The sequence below is a fragment of the Xylocopa sonorina genome, chromosome 6, assembly GCF_050948175.1.
Source record: "Xylocopa sonorina isolate GNS202 chromosome 6, iyXylSono1_principal, whole genome shotgun sequence".
In the NCBI taxonomy this organism is placed as follows: Eukaryota; Metazoa; Arthropoda; class Insecta; order Hymenoptera; family Apidae; genus Xylocopa; species Xylocopa sonorina.
In genome coordinates, this window is record NC_135198.1 from 3966805 (window position 1) to 3985480 (window position 18676).

General features: G+C 37.3%; 3 protein-coding genes across 3 annotated transcripts in view; all 3 read left to right on the forward strand.

Moving 5' to 3' along the window:
- LOC143424547 (putative hydroxyacid-oxoacid transhydrogenase, mitochondrial) overlaps positions 1–18676 on the forward strand; it is a 146651-nt gene that overhangs the window by 39346 nt on the left and 88629 nt on the right. The window lies entirely within an intron of this gene.
- On the forward strand, positions 10252–13660 carry LOC143424313 (UPAR/Ly6 domain-containing protein CG9338). Its single transcript, XM_076896304.1, has 3 exons — positions 10252–10507; positions 12834–13067; positions 13256–13660. Exons 1-3 carry the CDS (start codon positions 10447–10449, stop codon positions 13486–13488), a joined length of 528 nt encoding a protein of 175 aa, XP_076752419.1. The 5' UTR covers positions 10252–10446; the 3' UTR covers positions 13489–13660.
- LOC143424342 (uncharacterized) lies at positions 14677–17623 on the forward strand. The gene is made up of 3 exons (XM_076896346.1): positions 14677–14814; positions 15332–15493; positions 17412–17623. The coding sequence occupies exons 1-3, from the start codon at positions 14766–14768 to the stop codon at positions 17612–17614; spliced, it is 414 nt and encodes a 137-aa protein (XP_076752461.1). The 5' UTR covers positions 14677–14765; the 3' UTR covers positions 17615–17623.

Below are 18676 nucleotides of genomic sequence, written 5' to 3' on the forward strand. Positions count from 1 at the left end.
TTCGACGTTTCAAATTTCACATAAAATATTCAAATGTAGATAGAAACGCTTTACAGGCGTTGTACGCAATGATCACTAGTTTTCGTCAGTCGATTACAGCAGTGGTACGTACCCTTAGAGTGTGCGAGGTTGTATGCCAAGCTCGGGTGTCGGAGGCGTCCCGGGGCGTTCTCTCTAGTGTAGGATTTTTGCGCCCGAGTGTTTGAATGAGAAATTTCCGAGGGTTGAACGAATGTGTTGGCGTGAATCTTTTGCTATTTTAAATATAGAGTTAGGTAGGTAGGTAGTTTATTTCTGGTATGTTTGTCTGTTAATAATAAGTAGGTAGGGCCGGGCAGGTTGACCACAGTCTCCGATCGGGCAGGCGCGTTTTTTCTCGCGTGGTTCAACCTGTTTCAGGGAATCAGATTTGAATGATCGACGGTATAGCTGGCGCGAACAGGGGATGCTGTTCGCCACTGGCTTTACTCGATCCATCATTCGAATCGACCCGCGGTCGCGGTCGCGATTTGACGAAACGAACGTTTCTTTCTGCTCGAGGTTTGGCACGTTTGTACGAGCAACGATTCTTTGCAATCGTTGCTTGTCTGCGTGCGTTGTTAATTTTCGCGATTTATATTTTTATTTCACCTTTGTATGTTATTTTTTAGTTTGCGCTCAGGGAATCTCGAGCTTAGATATAAGTTTCAGGATTCTGGGCTTTATGTCCGAAGAAAGAAGAGGCTATATGCCGAAGAGGCCCGGAGAAGAGGGCAACTACTAATGGCTATGCATTTGGAAGTAACTCTCTGAATGCAAAGTCATTGCTTGTTACCACTTTGTCACTATGCTCATATTTGTGTAGTAGTAGTAGTATATTCTAGCCAGCAGAGTGCTGGCTCATCGAATGCTGGGCAAACCGCGGTTTTAATTGTAGCGTTGCGAATAATTAATTACGGTTCCATTTAGAGTTGCGTATAAATCCAAATCGCGATTTTTCTTAGCGTTGCGATTCACTCCAGGTCGCGATTTTTATTAGAGTTGCGATTATCTCCAGATCGTGATTGTTATTAGAGTTGCGATTAACTCCAGGTCGCGATTTTGGTTAGAGTTGCGTATTAATTAATATATCGCGCTTTGAATTAGAGTTGCGTAAAAATGATAATCGTGTTGCTTTTTTAGCGTTGCGAATCATGAGATCGCGATTGTTTGCTGTATTTATAATTATTGTTTGATAATATTTGTTTCACGAGTAAAATTAAATTGTGTTTACTATTTTAGTATGTAGTTTGTACTTTTCACTTAGTTTTATGGTTCAGTCTTTAATTTCATTTAATGTTGCGATAATGAACGATGGCGGTTCTCACGATAGTGTTGCGACAAATGATATGCCTTAATTTTCTACTTATTCTGTGGAAATATCATCTCCACCGTAGCCAAAGGAGCTACGTCGCATCAGGGTGCGATATCGCATCTATAAAATCTTCCATGTCTGCTATGGAAGTGCTGCATTTATCCAGATCTGCATTTATGTTTAAAAATCTCTTTTATTAGCGTTGCGTGCTTAAATGATGGGTGTATAAATTAGCGTTGCGAATTAAAAAAAGCACCCTCAAGTGGCTGCTCGCGCATTGCTTTTTCCTGACACACCCCGCGAATTAGTGTTGCGAATTATAAAGAGTGCCACGATATGGTTGTTGTCGCGATTAACTTTGCTAATTTCTATTTCATTAAATTATTATTGCAAGTATATTGAAACATTTACCGCGATTAATTTTGAAGTATTCTTTATTTGACGTTATAATAAACTGATGACACGGAAAAGAAAGAATACTTCATTAATGATATTTAAGGCCGGTAATAATGAGAGTCGATGGAGTGCTTTCGTCTTTTCACTTCTCTATCTCATATGTCTACTGATCGAGCGTTTGTTATAAAATATTACAAAATGATATAGTTATTTTCTAGGAATAGATACTCTGGTTTTTGCAACCTCTCATTTAATGTTGATTCATGATTGATATTAAAAATTCTATTGTGTGTTGTGTGTATCAGAATGCATAAGCATTAAAAATCGCAAAGTACATTAGAATACAGATTTCCTGTAAAATCGAAGTTAGTGTAGTTTAATAATACTTTTAAAAAATATTATTAAATTGGTAATATTTCACATTTGAGTAAAAAGCTTGCTTTTAAGCGAATCAAAATTTAATTAATTTGACGAAAAGTAATAAGAACCGATTGTGTTTATTACGTGTTACATACATCATTTTTATGACGCTCTTTCGATAAAATGATGTTTTTCTATATCTGATTTGTGCTATTTGTTCGTCAAATTTTTGTAGAGTGTTACTAATCCATTGTACAAGTTTTTGTTGCAGATTATAGTTTTACAAAGATGAGGTCCATTTGATCGAAATAGTATAACATCATATGAAGTAATGCTACGAAGACGAAGGTATAATCATACACATATAATACTAATTGATATGAGTAATTATTACTTGTATCTGAATGGTACTTATATTTTCAATTAAGCTTATATTTTTCTGTATCAATTTTTATATGTAAATGTGTGTGTATATGAGTATGAGTGCTTCTATTCTTGAATATATATTTTTGTGAAACTTGTTAACTCGTATATTACAATTTTTCTTATTGTACTTTTCTGTTCTAGATGTTGCAGCGTTTCCAGTTTTATTTTAGGTGTTCCAGTGATTTTAGTTCTGTCGCGTTTTGTCGCCAGTTATATGTTGTCTCGCATCTTGTAAATTCGACCGCATTTGTTCATTTCTGCAAAGTCTTCTATTATATTCTTCCTTTCTTGCTGCAGAGCTTCTCCTCTGTGATTTGCTCTTTCAAGCACTTCGAGTTCACAAATACAAAGTACTTCATGTACTGTGTTCTCTTAGATCTTTGCATACGTAGGGTGGAACATTTTTAGATCTATTGATAGGCAGGAATCACTTCTTTTAAGTTGATATATATTCCTAGTTAGGTTGATTGGTTTGAAATTGAAATCAATTATTGGCTAGGCAGGGTATTTGTGCTTCCTTTCAGTTGTAAGAATCCTTTCTCGCGAAAATTCTTTACGAAACTCCTTCCATTGTGCGTTTGCATAGGGATCAAACATCGAACTCGTTGCAAATGTACATTAAAAGGAGGTTTTATTCAATGATATCTTGTATAAATAAGGAGGGTGGATGGGACGCGGTTAGGGTGGGTCTCCATTCGCAGCAACCTCCACGTGGTGAGACCCGGGTTCTATTTATTTAATATGTAATTACTAATTGCATCATATGGTGAAATGATACAATTAAAAATTATTGAATTAATAATTAGAAGCCAATGGCTGCCATAGGTCAGTTTTGTTTAAATTGATTTAAAATAGCTTCAATAATTAATAAATTGATTTAGAATAGTTTCAATTAGATTGATTTAACTGCATCGATAGATAGAGGGAATATTATATTATAACTATTTGTATTATAGAAAACTTAACTTTTATTGTAATTTATTGTACATTTTGCTAGTTTTAGTGCAATCTCTTGTACATTTCAATAGTTTTATTTCTATTTCTTGTATATTTCAGTAGTTTATTGTAATTTATTGGTGATCTCGTTAGTTTTATTGCAGTGTTTTACATATTTCCCGCTTTAGAGATAAGAAAGAGAAAGATATACAAGAAAGTTATAAGAAAGAGTGAGACAGATGATACCCACTCTACTTTAGAACCCTTGGCGCCATCTCTGTAAAAAGTGCTCAAACTGGTCGCACACAATTATCGACAGCGAAGTAAACTACTGAGAACAACTAGTGTCATCTCTACAGGAAGTACTGAAACTAATGCTCTTCTAGTTTCAGAACTTTTTCAGGAGATGGTACTAGTGCTTCAGTAGTTTACTTCACTGTTGATAACGCTGTGCGACCAGTTTGAGCACTTTTCGCAGAGATAGCGCTTGGGGTTCCAGAGTAGGGTCGCTAAAATCTGTCTCACTCTTTCTTATAGCTTTCTTATATATCTTTCCCTTTCTTACCTCTAAAGCGGGAGTTATAATTTATCGTACTCTTTCCATTCAATGAAAATTAAGAAATTTCTTTATTGAATATATGTAGTCATACGGACACTGCGGCTTTGCAGCATCCTCTATTTGCATTTAGTAAAATTGGTTGTTATAAATTTTTTGTGGAAAGTCGCGTTTAACGTTAAAAATGAAATTATCCCTTTATGTGCTATGAACGCATATACAGTTCACCTGCAGTTTTCACCATTTCACACAAAATTTCTTTGCTTCCGTGCGGCGGAATAAAAAACTGATTATATCACCAGAAAGCTTGGTGATCAATGAAGTTTTTGTGAAGTTTGCTGCCCTCGACGTCTGAAAATAATTAGTTAAATGGCACATCAATATTCTCGTAATTTACAAAGTTTGTCGTCTGAGTTAGCCTTCTGATAAGTTTAAGCTTTTATTACTCCACCTGTTTTCAAGTATTAGAGCAAAATAGAGACTATTATAATAGCATATTTATTGCTCTTTTCAATATTCTTTGTCATTTTCTTGTAGGACTTACGCTTTGGAAAAAGCAATCACTGATATGATTGAAACTGCTACTTCTCTGGAAAAAACTACAATCCCAATTTTCCCCGGCATTTTTGCAATTCGAACCTAGGTTTATATGAATATTTTTGTTGCTTTTAAAGTGTAGTATCAGCCGTAAAAATTTGTCACACAAGTACCGAATCACCCTGTGTAATACACGCGATAAACTATATACCATTCAATATTTTCTGAGTATCCACGTACGCAGTCGTAGAGCGGCTAAATTATCCGGTTATTCCCACCGAAGTCACATCAAATTATTACGAACAATCGTTCGACAAACAGCATTCCTAGCTACCACCCACGTCATCCTTATTATTACATCTGGTCGACAAAACTTTTCCGAAGGAACAATTCCGTGGGTGCCGTTGGCTTATCTATCACCCAGGGAAGAGTTCCTTTCCCTCCCCCTTAATGTCCTTCGCGATACGACAATTTTCCGGAAAAATAGGATATTTCCTGTGAACGATATCCCACGCAAGCAGACCCGACATAATCCTCGATAGGCGTGCACGTAGGCCGTAACATAGTTCTTCTTCCTTCGCAGGAAGGGGTGCTTTTACATGCACGGGTATCCGTTGCGTAATAGTAAAGACACGTAGAGGGAAGATATCCTTGGGCCACCGAGAAATGATGCAGGAATTTACTTATTTTTCAAGTGAAAGAATTTTACCATTTCTCTCTTCCCGACGCTGTATTCCTCTTACGCCGTCATCGTTCAAAATCTGCGTTTATATTAATCAGTTGATACAGGCTTTATATTTTTATATACAGTGAGAGTCGACAGTAGACACGAAATTTATTGAGAAGTTCCTGTGCGAGCACATGTTGCATAAATTAAGTTCGAAACGCGGTTAGAGTTCGTTCACCACCTTCGAGCGTCTCTGGTAAGGGTGCCATTTGGGGAAAAACTGTGGAAGGGCTCGTAAAATCCCCTGTTCGGGCGTCGAATAATAATGTAACGCAGAAACGGCCGCGTCCAAGATCCAAGCAAATGTAGGTGGTGTACGGTCATTCTTCCTCGTCCTCCATCACTCTCGCAACAGCGTCTCCGACCCTCTTTCGTCGATGGTATTATTACTATTTGGGTCGCGGCAATGTGGCGCCGAGCGTCCTGACGCTCTCCGAGTACTTTTCACCAGCCATGCTTTCATTATTGCGCACCAACGATTTCTGCTCGTGGATTACAAGAACTTTATACGTTTATGCGTACTCGTTCTCCCTGCCCCCTTCTCCTCTAATAAAAATTCCAAAACGAACACGGAAAACAATGCAAAAGCTGGTTATTCTGCTTGAAAGTTCCTGTTCTTGGCTAACTTTTATTTCCCATGCACGATGGACACTTAGCGTGCGAACAAAGTAGTTCAATTGCGTGCTCTGATATTTATTTGCCTCTCGCAATTATTATTTCAATAGAAATAGTAGATTATTTACTTAATTCACTGATACGAAAAAGTTTGTTTCTTTTCAGTTTTCATTGAAATATTTGGAACCATTTTCCATTCACGATCGTATCGTTAAATAGAATGCGTTTGTGTTAATCTTGTAGGCTTCAGATAGAATTTCTTAAATATCATTGCTCCAATATGGCGTACGTTGGTAGCAGCCATTTGAACGAATAGTTAATTCACGATGATAAGCTGCAGACGGACGCTGATTGTTTGAAAATTTGTTGATTGCCTGCGAAAACGATATTCAACATGCATTGAACGTATGCCAAGGGCATTATCTGCATAACAGAGCGTTTCTCGAATTTCGAGGATAACTTGTTACTAGGCTAACGGATATCGTAACGCTGGTACGCTACCACTTTGGGCTTAAATTTATTAGTTTCCCGCGATGCCTTCCAATGCGCTTCGAACATAATAAAGATCTGCTACGCGTACACGTACAATAAACTAGCTTTAACTCGCAATTGAATAATTTGGCTGCGCCGTTCAGCGAATTTAGAATTCACCGTCCAATGTTTATTACTAAAATATTAAACGCGTTTACCAGGATTTACATCCGAGGCTTCTAACCACGAGCGTACGCGTCCTCTGACGTAAAATGCCTCGATCATTCGCACCTTTTTACCGCATCATTATTTCCATATAAACTGTTATTGATATTTACGTTTTCGCAGATATTTTTCATCTAAAATGTAATCGTACCAGGCAAACATCTGTCGTTGAATCCTTTATTTCTCTTAACTGGAACGTTGTATTCTCACTTCAATGGTATGCGAGATTAAAGAAAGACACACCACTTTAAGCCACCATTGTCAAATGACTCTGAATCGATTCAAATTGAGAAGAAACATACGCTGTACAAAATAGATTAACTATTTTATTTACACAGTGCATTCAGAGTGAAAATTCATCTCCCTAAATTTAGTTTAATCACTTATTTCCCGCGTAAATTGTTGACAGTCACTCGAAGGCCACTTAACACTCATCGAAATGGGACGCCACATTTTTGTTTCGACCTGATGAGAGAACGGACAAAGACGAAGTTAGGGCACCAGTTTTAGACGACCTCGAATCGATGTAAAAATCGTACAAAGAGAAGACGCGGCCCAAGAAGGTGGGCATGATGCTCTCTGTCCTCTCGTTTTATTTATAGGGAATTTCTGGGAACATTCTTAACCCAGTTTTAAGAAAGTGCTTTGAAAAAGGAAAAGAAAAGCATGTGGCGAGGTCACAATCATTAATTCGACTTCAATTACGAGGAGCACACTAAATACCACCCCGAGTACCACGCGTGCTCAACAACGAGCGAGGAAAGCGTAATGACGCCCAGCGAGCGCGTCGACGTTATTTTAAATCCAGGGCCTTACCATTTCGTCAACGCCCACGCAAATTACCGTCAGCTGCCAGCAATTTTAACGGTGCTCACACAAAACACCGAATTCCACTACGCTCTATCGAAATTTTCGTTCAACGATCTTCAGTCACAGAGTTGGGAATTGAATTCTTCGTTTCGTTTTATTTTCGACCCGTAATTGGCGCCACAAGTGTGAGTCACACTCTGTAACTCGTGGTTGTAAAGCAGAGGGTTAATTCACGGATGGCGTAGCAATGATATTTATGCAGCCGCGAGACAGCTTGAATATACACTGTAAATAAAGCGAGCGAAAGAACCGGAAACTTTGCGCTCCTCTTTTTCAACAATGTCTTCTCTTTCACCACTTTGCGGTGATTTAAAGTCCTAGCAAGTAGTATTTGAATTTCGTTCTCCTTTAGTCTGTCACCGTTTTCGAATGAAAATATAAATGAAAAGGATCCTATAAATCACTTTAGCTAATTTAAAATATGTAGTAAATTAAATATGAATTAAAATTCAAGTTTATGAATGAAGCAGAGGGTACGAATCGAAAGTAGGTTTACTTGTCCAAGGGTTATCATTTTTTAAAGAATATGGAGAATACTGAAGAAGATAAATAGTAGAATGGATTATGTTGAATGATGAAAAAAAGAGGATTTTGTGGTAGAATCTTCTGGTAATTGGTAAATCCAAAACTGAGCTAGACGGCGACGTTCGTGTCCTGGATAGACGCCGTGGCGCCGGACGTCTCTCGTTCTCATCTTTTTCCTTCTTCATCATGCTTTCTTTACCGTACCGATTTTACAGAAAAACGCAGTATACGCGTAACTGTTTGCGCGCAGCGAAGAAAATGACTAAACTACGATTAATGATGCTGTCTAAACAAGAAATGCATTACAATTTCACCAGTTTCCAAAACTTCTTCCCGTGTTTATAATTGAAGAGAATCGTTCTCAGAAGCCATTCCAGAGGGGAACTATTATTAAATATTAATTGGCTGATGAAATCGTAAACAACGCAGACTGAAAGCTAATAATACCGGTTTTCTTCGTTTATTGAAAATATTTTATATTTAGAAAAATTTAGTAATATCTCGCAAGCTGATATTGATAAAATTGCACGCATCAGAATATAAAATATATTCTAAACTAATGTTAAAGGATAGAATATTTGTAAATCAAGAAGTAATACGCGACGACTAAAAAAGGAATAGCACATTTTTGTTGCTAGAGATTAATTAAAATCGAACATTTCATATATCATGACCTAAAATATCACGTGAAAGAGATAACTATATTACTTTTAACGTAGAGGAGATAATCATGTAATAATTTCATACATGTACTTTTCCTTTAGAAGTAAAAGCTGTAATCGAAATGTTCAACCTAAAGATAACAGGAAAGTAAATATGATAAATAATATAGACATAATGGAAAATTTATAGGGATGATTAAATTCATTGGAAATTTTCTTTAACAGATAGCATAAAATCTCATTTTTTAAATATTATTTATTTGAAAAAATTGTCAATTAGAGTTATTCCACATATGGAGTGATAAATAAAAAAAAAGTATAATTGCATATTATCAATTAAAAATTTTCCTTCGCAGTAACCACAGAAGCCGTGATTTTTTAGCGACGAAATCATATTAAAACAATTTAATGTTTCGAATAATTTCGACCGAACGTATCGACGTGCGTCATCCTATAAAAATAACGAGCTATGTATTGTTTTCTCATGGACACACAGCTAACTTTAATTAGGCTAATAGATAATTAACGTCCTTCGACGTGTCTACACTTTCATTACCCTGTCAGCAATTTATACGGTTCTCTTCAGCGGTTCGTTACTTGGGTGCGAACTTCGAGGGATACTGTTTGGAATTCTTGCCAAACGGGATCTGAATGTGTTTTCCACATGAATTGTACACAAAAAGTATTCCCTCTGATGAGCGTGATGCGATCAATGGTACGTGTAAATGGCACGCTCGATTAAACACGCGTGTACATCATTAAACGTAGTCACGGATGGGGCGTCGACTGTGCAATAACCTGTGTTAGGCGATATTGTTTAGCGATTGTGCAACAGGTGTCATATAATATTAACTGTGGAACTAATGATGAATAAAATTGGCCAATTTATTTGAAAAAGGACCAAGAAAGATATTTAACGTAACACTGTATTTAAACATATCGCAAGTACTCTTTTCAAATATATTTTTGGGAAAAAATATAAAAATTCTTATCTATAGGACATATAATAAAATCTGATATAAATATTGCTCATTGCGGGTGTTATCCACTCCTAAAATTAATTTCCTGGTTAGCTCTTGACTAATAAAAATACATAGATATGCTTTAAGCCAAACTGTAAAAACAAATAAACAAGTTATTGATTACAGAATCCTTTCGCCTACTTATATAATTAATATGAATTCGATATCCCAGTTGTTGAATTAAAAATGGTACTGAATCAATCCAATCGCTCAACACGGCAATTCTATTCACTCGAATTCACCAGATCGAACAAATACATGATAAAACTATTTTCTATATTCTCCAGCACTAGTATACGGATGAAATATTGGCCAATAATGAGGGTGAAGAAAATACGAAAAAGCTCATAATGGCGGCATCGCACGACTGTTCAGCCATGTTGATTTACGTTTACGACGCTGTTAAACGAGAAAGGGACGATTTCGGGGAACAATGGGACGCGAGGAGGAATTGACAACTGCGTCGCGGGATGCAACGATGCTGATCTATTGACGTGGATCCGTAGGTGGGATCCAGAGGGGAAAAGTATGCTAAATCCACGCGATTACGCGATCCGCGGCGGAGAGGCGAAAAACAGAGCGGAATGGAGAAGTGAGGGAGCGGAGTGGCGTGGTGAGTGGCAAACTTCGCAATCTCATACTCGCGATCAGGCTGTCGACTCGACGACAACCCCTCCTTGTGCCAGTGCTTCACCCTTCGTCACGCATCGCAGTTTGCGTTCTGCTTCCCGAGAGTAAACTTCTTCAGGCGAAAGGTTCCGACTCCGAGCCGAGCTACTTCCGGAATGTATCGAAGAATCTCAGTGTTAATCGTTGGCCTCGCGCTCGTCTCGGTGGTTCGTTCAGGTGATTATTTTCGATCATTTTTCCATCCAAGTAGATTATTTTCCAATTGGATTTTCCGAGAACGGATCTCTATTTTTCTCGAGCATGGTGAAATGTTGGTGGATATTCTAACCAAAGTTTGCCAGACAGAGTGGTAACGCTTGTTTAGTTACTCGTCGGTAGTTGAAGGAACATGGCTGGTTGAGGGTGTTTACGTTGTTGTTAACAGTTAGAGTGTTAGTAGAGAGCATTTTTCCGTTATGCATCTTGCATTAGTTTCATGCTGTGATTTACACGTTTCACATTTCTTGCTGTTCTATAATTAACTGAAATATTTGCAATGTATAACAAGTCAGAGCAGAAAGAGATCGTGTAGCACGTTACCCATATCTTACGTGCTAATTTTATTTACGTATTTTATGCATGGCTCTGAACTGTCAACGATACAATAACAATTATTCTAGTACGTTTTTTAATGTATTATTTTTGATCCAGAGAAATTTTTATTATCCTTATTCCAATTATATTCGAAGAGGACGAGTTGTTTAATAATATCTTATCATTTATTTTATCTTGAAATACGTTATTCGTGAAAAGTTATTCGCAAATTTATAAAATTTTCCACACTTTTTAATAGCACAGAAGACTGCATTGTGACGTTATTGAATCAATTCGCAAGTATAAGTAATTAGTACAATTCTAAAATGGCACTTGTTAAATATGAACATTGGCAGTTCACCTTGAGTGTAAATCACAGTTAATTTGAAAATTTTAACAATGTCTGCAACTTGATACGGGAATTATCCCTTTAAAACGCGTAGCAATTTTTATTTTATTAACCAGACTATTTCGCAGATGCTCGAGGATACATGTTTCACAGACTATCGCTTACAATTATTTTCGATTACATACAACAAAATTATTTTTAATTATATATTTATACAGAGTGTTAAAAAGTGTGCAGTTAGAAAGAATATTTGTATAATATATAGACGAGTATATATCCGGTCCCTTTTTACCCTTTTCAGTAGCAAGGCTTTAAAAATGTAAATTTGTGGCGCCTACCACTCAGCAATCTGCCACACACAACCCACTTCTATACCACTTTATCGCCAATAAAAAGCCGAGCACGAAATCGTATATTTTCCAATATAAAAACTATTACATTGTTTTACGAATATTCATATTCTATTAGCATGTAATAATATCACTCACGTTGCCATATTAAATATAATAAATTCTTATATATTATACACAATAATTAAAAAATAAAATGAGTACAAAAATCTTATCTTATAACATAGAGTACTTGACATATTATTAAAACTTCAATTGTAAATTTATAAAAATAATCTAATGACCAAAATTTTCATTTGTCAAGCTTATAAATACCAAGTAACAAAGCAATAATTCTTATGTCGCATATAATAATTCTATTGCATACTCGTTAATAATGTGAACAATTTTTTACAAACGTTACACGTGTAAGACATTCAAGAACAATGATCGTGGCGAGGCCAGAGAAAATTCCTATCCCTTGTTCACCAGTACATCGAATCGATCCTAACTAATTTAAAACCAGAAGGGTAGTAGGTTAACTGTGGTTTGTCGAACTGCAAGTCAGAGGGGTGAGTAGCGTCGCGACTCTTGGCGCCCACGATACTGCGACCCAAATAATACCTACATAGAACAAGAACATGCGTGTGTCTGGAAAGGAATCGTTGGAAACGTACTCCCGATTATAAACATTCCGGGTATACATGCGGAACGTAAGTTTCGCCCGTTGGCTCGTTAGAATTATATGCGACACTCGGAAGGGTTCCAGCGTCGAAGGGGCGTCTACCAGGCGCCGAAGGGAATGGATTATTTACTTCCTGCGGGAAACAAAGAATGGATGGGTCGAAACGAACTATGATCCAGAAGAATGGCTGCCATATTTCTCCACGAAAATACGTGTGCAACATTATCGTTCGATTCCTGTATATCCTCGGATACGATGGCGCGCTTGGCGCCATTAAGTACACTAGGGGCGCATAACTGCGAACGATACATCGAATCAATTTTCGAACTCGTATTTCATTCGTATTTCTACGTTACGTTCCATTCGTATATACAGTTCCCTTCTTTCGAGTTTGTATCGGGTGTACTATTTTATAAATAATGTTCCATGGTATATCTTTATCACGAATCGACATGCTTCACCGACGAAATGCAAAGGGTTGCCTGTGAAAGTAATGTTTCTGTCAAAAATTGATACTTTTAATATCGTACAACGAAGCAAACATAATTTTTATTTAATATCGATTCCACAGAAACCTATTCTTAAGTAAGATCTCATATTTCACAGAGGAAAATCTGAAATGCTACATGTGCACCTCGTTGACACATACTGGCTGCGATAAAGATCCGCAGGCATCTAATATTCTACCTGTTGAATGCACCTTAAACCACATGGAGGAATGGGAACAAAAAATGAAAGACCACCAAATTTTCGGCTCGATGCCTGCGATTTTCGAGGTTGACAATTCGCAGCATCATCCGGTTGCCGTTCCAATGGCTTGTGCCAAAATGGTCATCAAAGGTAAATTGTCGATCCACAATTTACTAAATTCTTAGTCACCACAGTGCACGAATAATTCGTAGAGGAATAACGCAACTCGTGTGTGCGAGCAAAAAAGAGTTAAGCCGAGAGGAATAGAAAGTAAATCAATAAGAACGGAAAAGTTTGTCACGTTTACGTTCTAAATATTTGAATTGTCTATTTACCAGTGAACCTGAAGGAGGTGGTCATAAGAACCTGTCAGACTGCGAAGACGGAAACGCTCGACCCCTGCAGGGCCATATCGGGGAAGTTGCCCGGTTCCATTTCGAGCTTGGAGCAATGCGAGCTCTGCAGCCAGGATGCTTGCAACAGCTCGATTCAAATCTCGCCGACGATCTTTCTCACTTTATTATCCACCCTCGGAGCTATGCTATTGGGTGGTTTGTTTAACAGCGCGTAACCTTCGCGCGCTTAATTATGCGATTGATTGCGACGCTCCGCGGAGACGCGTCGCGATTGATTCATAGCGCGTTCCAAAAAGTTGGAAACAGAAGCACACAGACATACACATGTATACATCGATGTTCGATGTCGTTCCACAAATTTGAATCGTACGATAGATACTTTGCTGGTGTCAGACGAGAAACAGGAAGCAGGTTACAAAATTTCTTGTCTTTTACATTTTTCTACAGTTCTGTTCGCTTGCGTCTCCTGCGGGTGAGAATCGTTGGAACGTAAAGTCACAAGTTTGTTTTTTAATTAGACTCATCGTAGCGTACTAAAGGAATATTTTCTAAATCGGTTTGCGTGGTGATCTCAATTTTATTTGCGTAATTAGTACGTTTCTGTCTTGTTTCTTCTCGCGTCAAAAAATGCGTATGGCTATTAATTCGATTCACACGTATCATATTGTAAGGTTAAATTGGCCAGCAAAATTTTTTACATCGCGTTCGAAACGTACGTGTCTGTAGCGTTGTATTTAAACAATCGTGCAATGATCATTGCCTGTATGCGTGTTCACTGTATGAAAAAATTGACTCGATCGTTCTGATGCTATTACAGAATTGCATCCGCGATTGCATTCGTTAAACGCACGTCCTTATAAGCGTAAAGAAGCGAATACATGTATATTCTATACGTACATAAACACGTATATTGTACAAACCAAGAGGCTTATAAAATATAAATTGTAATAATACCGAGCTTCACAAGGCCGAATATAATATTACCGCGCAGAACTAATTACGAGCAATAAAATGTATGTATATCGAGCGATCCTGCTGTCTTAATGTTAAAATATTCAATCTGGAATGCTCCCGACGGACATTCGCGAGTGCTTGGATTAGCAATAATTTTCAGAGTTTGTACATACGCACATCTCGTGGAACGTATGCAATCGTTAAGATTCACTGATTGTAATAAAAAAATTCCTTATTTGCGGAAATAAACGTTATCGAACGAAAAAAAGAGAAGACGTTAGGTGTTTGAATCTAAGTTTCATGAGATTTAAATAGGAATCGTATTTTGGACGTGCAATTTGATTTTTAGTTCAATTAAAACTGACTGCAGTGGTATTAATGGTATCGTGGTTTGTACCATTTTATATGCAAAAGTGAGATTACGCATGTGCCACTTAACATGTTACGAGGTATGCTACAGTACTTTTGTTGTCATAGATAAGATAACAGGTAATGACATGATTTGAAGGCGGTACATAGTTCCCAAGGTGGAACCAACATGGCTGGACAAGTAAGCTTCGCGACGATAATCGTTCTCTTGAATTTCGGTGAGTAAAACTAGACTGGTAACTTCTAATATTACTTTTGAATAATTATTCTGTATAAAAAGAGGACGAGAGGTAGTAGTACGAGCGTAGAGTCGATATTGATTGGTTAATTTCAGTTGAATTATAAAATAAGATTATCGTGATGACACTCAAGATGAAGAAAATGTGGAAAATTGTATTAATTCGTTCAGAATTGTTCGAGTGAAGGAATTTGGAAAATTTTATTAATTATACATTTGGTGAGGAAGTGAATACATAGTGAATATATCTGTTATGATGTTTGCCACCCTCATAAATAGCTTATAAATGACAGGAAGAAGTATATTTAGATATATAGTAAACTTGCGTGGTATTTTCAAGTGACTAAAAATATAAATCTCTTGGGATACATAAAGTATAAAAAATAATGGAGGCATTGATATAATATTTTGACCACGTTCTCTAGAGTTTACATTTTTTAATAATAAGACCCGATGACCCGTTTGCAAGGTATTGAAGCGACCGAATTGTTTGACAGAGTACACGAGAGGTGGCAATTTGTGGTGTTACGAGTGCAATACCGATCTAAGGGAGGGTCACACGAGGGTGTGCAACGATCCTTACGTTCCGACACCGTATTTCGACCTAGTTCTCTGTCCCCAAAACGAGACTCAACAATGCCTTAAAAGCCTCATCGACTGTGCGTATAAAGTACACTGAGAAGTAGATCAATGTTGCGTGCGATCACCTTCATTACCTGCATGCATCGCTTACATTTACCGCATGCCACTGCATACGTTCTCCATTTGTTATAATAAATTACTACTTATCGCGGAACTTTTACACGGCCAGTTGCCGTATCATTCACTTACTCGCTATACGCTGTTATTAATCAAAAAATTGTAGACCGCTTTCTAAGTTTTGCTTATATCAAAACTACCCCTAATTTTCGTGTCAACGTATATTAATGGTAGCTTACTTTCCCTCGACAAATCATTCGAGATACATTAAGATAAATTGATCCTTATTAATTAATACAATTTTCTGCGAGTCCTATTTATTTATTTACTGTTTAAATTTTTTTATTTCTTAGAATGCACACCCTGTGCACCCCATTGTAAATTTTCGTTCAATTTGTGTGCTCGCGAGTATGTATGTGGTCATATTAACGTTGACTATGTTCGTGTACATTCATGTATCTACATATTAAACAGCGGCGAACTTCAAACGTACTTATATATGTATATATATGTCGAGACAGACATGGACTTTGCTATGGCGGGGATGCTGTAATCGTGTGGTAACAGGTTCGTGCAATCGTCTGACTAATTTAGAGCTCTCAGGGAGTTTAAGTATTTACTGTCAATTATATTCTGCTGTGTTTGTCGTATTGTCCCGTTTTTAGACGATCTTGCTAATTGCGAGGGATAATCATTTAAGGAATCTTAGAGATGCGCGTATAATTAATTAGCTATCTTGTTTCGTTCGCGATTTTTAAAGACCACATTTATACATGTGCATTTATTATGTTTGATAACCCGGATTAGTGATCGTTAAAAGGCATGGCAGGTTTAAAACAAGTTTTCCTCATAGAATATAAAATATAAAATTTATGGTGATTTGTATAATTACATAAGTATAATTTTTTTTTGGAGCGATCACGTTTAGACGTCCACGAAACGAAATTTAATTCCGTAGCTCCATAAATTTCGTGACCCTATTCGTAGCAATGTCAAAGTAAACCTGCCTCTATAATTGCAAGTAGGCGTCATGGCATTTCGCCAAGACGAAAACAACCGTTTCCGTTCATAAAAATGTCGAGCTGTTTCAAATTACTTAAACGTGTTACCAAATATTTAACATTCATTTTATAAGGTATCTATTAATATTTATTTCAAAACATATCTATCAATATTGATCCTACGATTTTTCGGCAACGTAAATTACAATTTTATATTCGTTACACTTCCTATCTTATTTAATTTACTGCATAGTTGTATCAATAAATATCTGTCCAATTTGTTTTCAATTCCGTCGAATCAATCGCGTTGGCAAACAAAGTGAACCGTGTAATTCCGCCTTTAGACTTTGCTCAGATCACGCTACAATCGATGATCGCATGTCGCTGTCTTCCTACACATTCTTAACTACCAGTTCAGTCAGTTATCTAGAAAATGTTAGCACTTTCTTCACGAGGTATTATGACCGATGATATTACGTGCTAGGCGATATAAAACGCACATGTCCCTTTCATAATACGTGAATCTTCCACTTGATCTTCTCCAAGTTAAGTTATATTTTTCTATGTATTGTTTCGTGTTTCGAATATTTGCTCACATTCTCAGGATTACGTAGAACTGATATTAACACATTTCCATTAAATCGCATTTGACGAATGTCAACGAGTGTCCGTCATCAAGCATTTATACCATTTGCGAGAGTAGAACACGCCACAGTCCTCGTCCTTTAAATTCTTTGTTTTTGCGACCACGTAAAGCACACGTTTCGTAATTGTTACGTCGATTCTATAATGTAACGTAGTTTCCAGTACTTTGAATTGTAATCTGTCTTTGAGGCCGGTGAGAGGCTATATAACAATTATTCCCTTAATGATGCAGACGGAGACCTGACGGTGACGGTACGAGGTTGCGTGCCGTCACGCGAAATCGATGGATACTGCCAACCCAGGGAACATTTTCCAGGATCCAGTATTACGTGTTTCTTCTGCGAGGATTACGCTTGTAACGGTCAAAGTTCCACCTATTTATTTCTTCTAAAAAATATCGTATTTCTATTTGTTTTAATTAACACAGCGATGTAGCACATTATTTATTTTTCTGTTATTAACCCTTCACTGTCCCGATTAATTTGCATTGTCAATAAAACGTAGGCTTCGTTATTTAAAGTTAAACGAGGCAAGTTATTTAAAATAAATGTTACAGTAACGTAATAAATTAAGCGAAACTTTTCATCAACATCTACTTCATAGTAGGAACCAAAATGGTGGCTCCATTCTCTCTGCGCCAAAATCAATAATCAGCAAAATTGATTGTTTCAAATTATGAGAAATCCTTTGTGAGAAGTACTTAGATCGTAAAAATAGTTGTCTAGTGTCGCCTCAGTGGAATCGCGCCTTAAGTTCGCCACATCGTACGCACTTGGTTTCTGAAAGGGAAGACGGTGACGTGGATCGACCGGAAAAGCCTGTTGACTTGCAAGCCAGAAATTAAACGGCCTTATGAATGGACAGGGAGGCACAGTCTACCCGATGTAACCTTTTGTATCGATGGTGGTAAGTTACCAACCAATACCTACGGAATCGTTTGCGTATGGATACGCACGCGTTACACGTATAGACGCATCTGGGTGAAGAGGAGGGGTCAAATGCTCGAGTCAATTCGGTAATGTCTCACGGGGTTAAATGGTCTCCTGACCCCTGACAAGTCTTTCTTAACGAGTCAGCAAGCTCACTTTGCAATCCTGCCGTTCGACATCTGTAACCAATTCGTGTTACAGAAGTCCAATAGAATACGAACTTGTCTCTACAAAATTAGATAAATTACCGTTTCTGCAAACCAAATTCTGCGGTACTTCGGTCCAAAAGTTCTTAACTGAAGACAACTTGAACATTCTACTTGTTAGAATTAGAAGAATTCTATAGAATTCTATGAATAAGGTTCTCGCTAAGAAAATAAATATTATAGTAGAATTACAAAATCATCCACGTGGTTCGCCATTGCTAGCACTCGACGTTCAACGTCAAACGAACGCGTCGTCTTCGTCTGAGTCAGAAAGTTGGCCGTTGTTGCAGCGTAGGAGAGTCTCCAGCATTTTTAACTCAATTTCCCCAATTTTCCTGATTTCAATCCGAGACACGACGGCG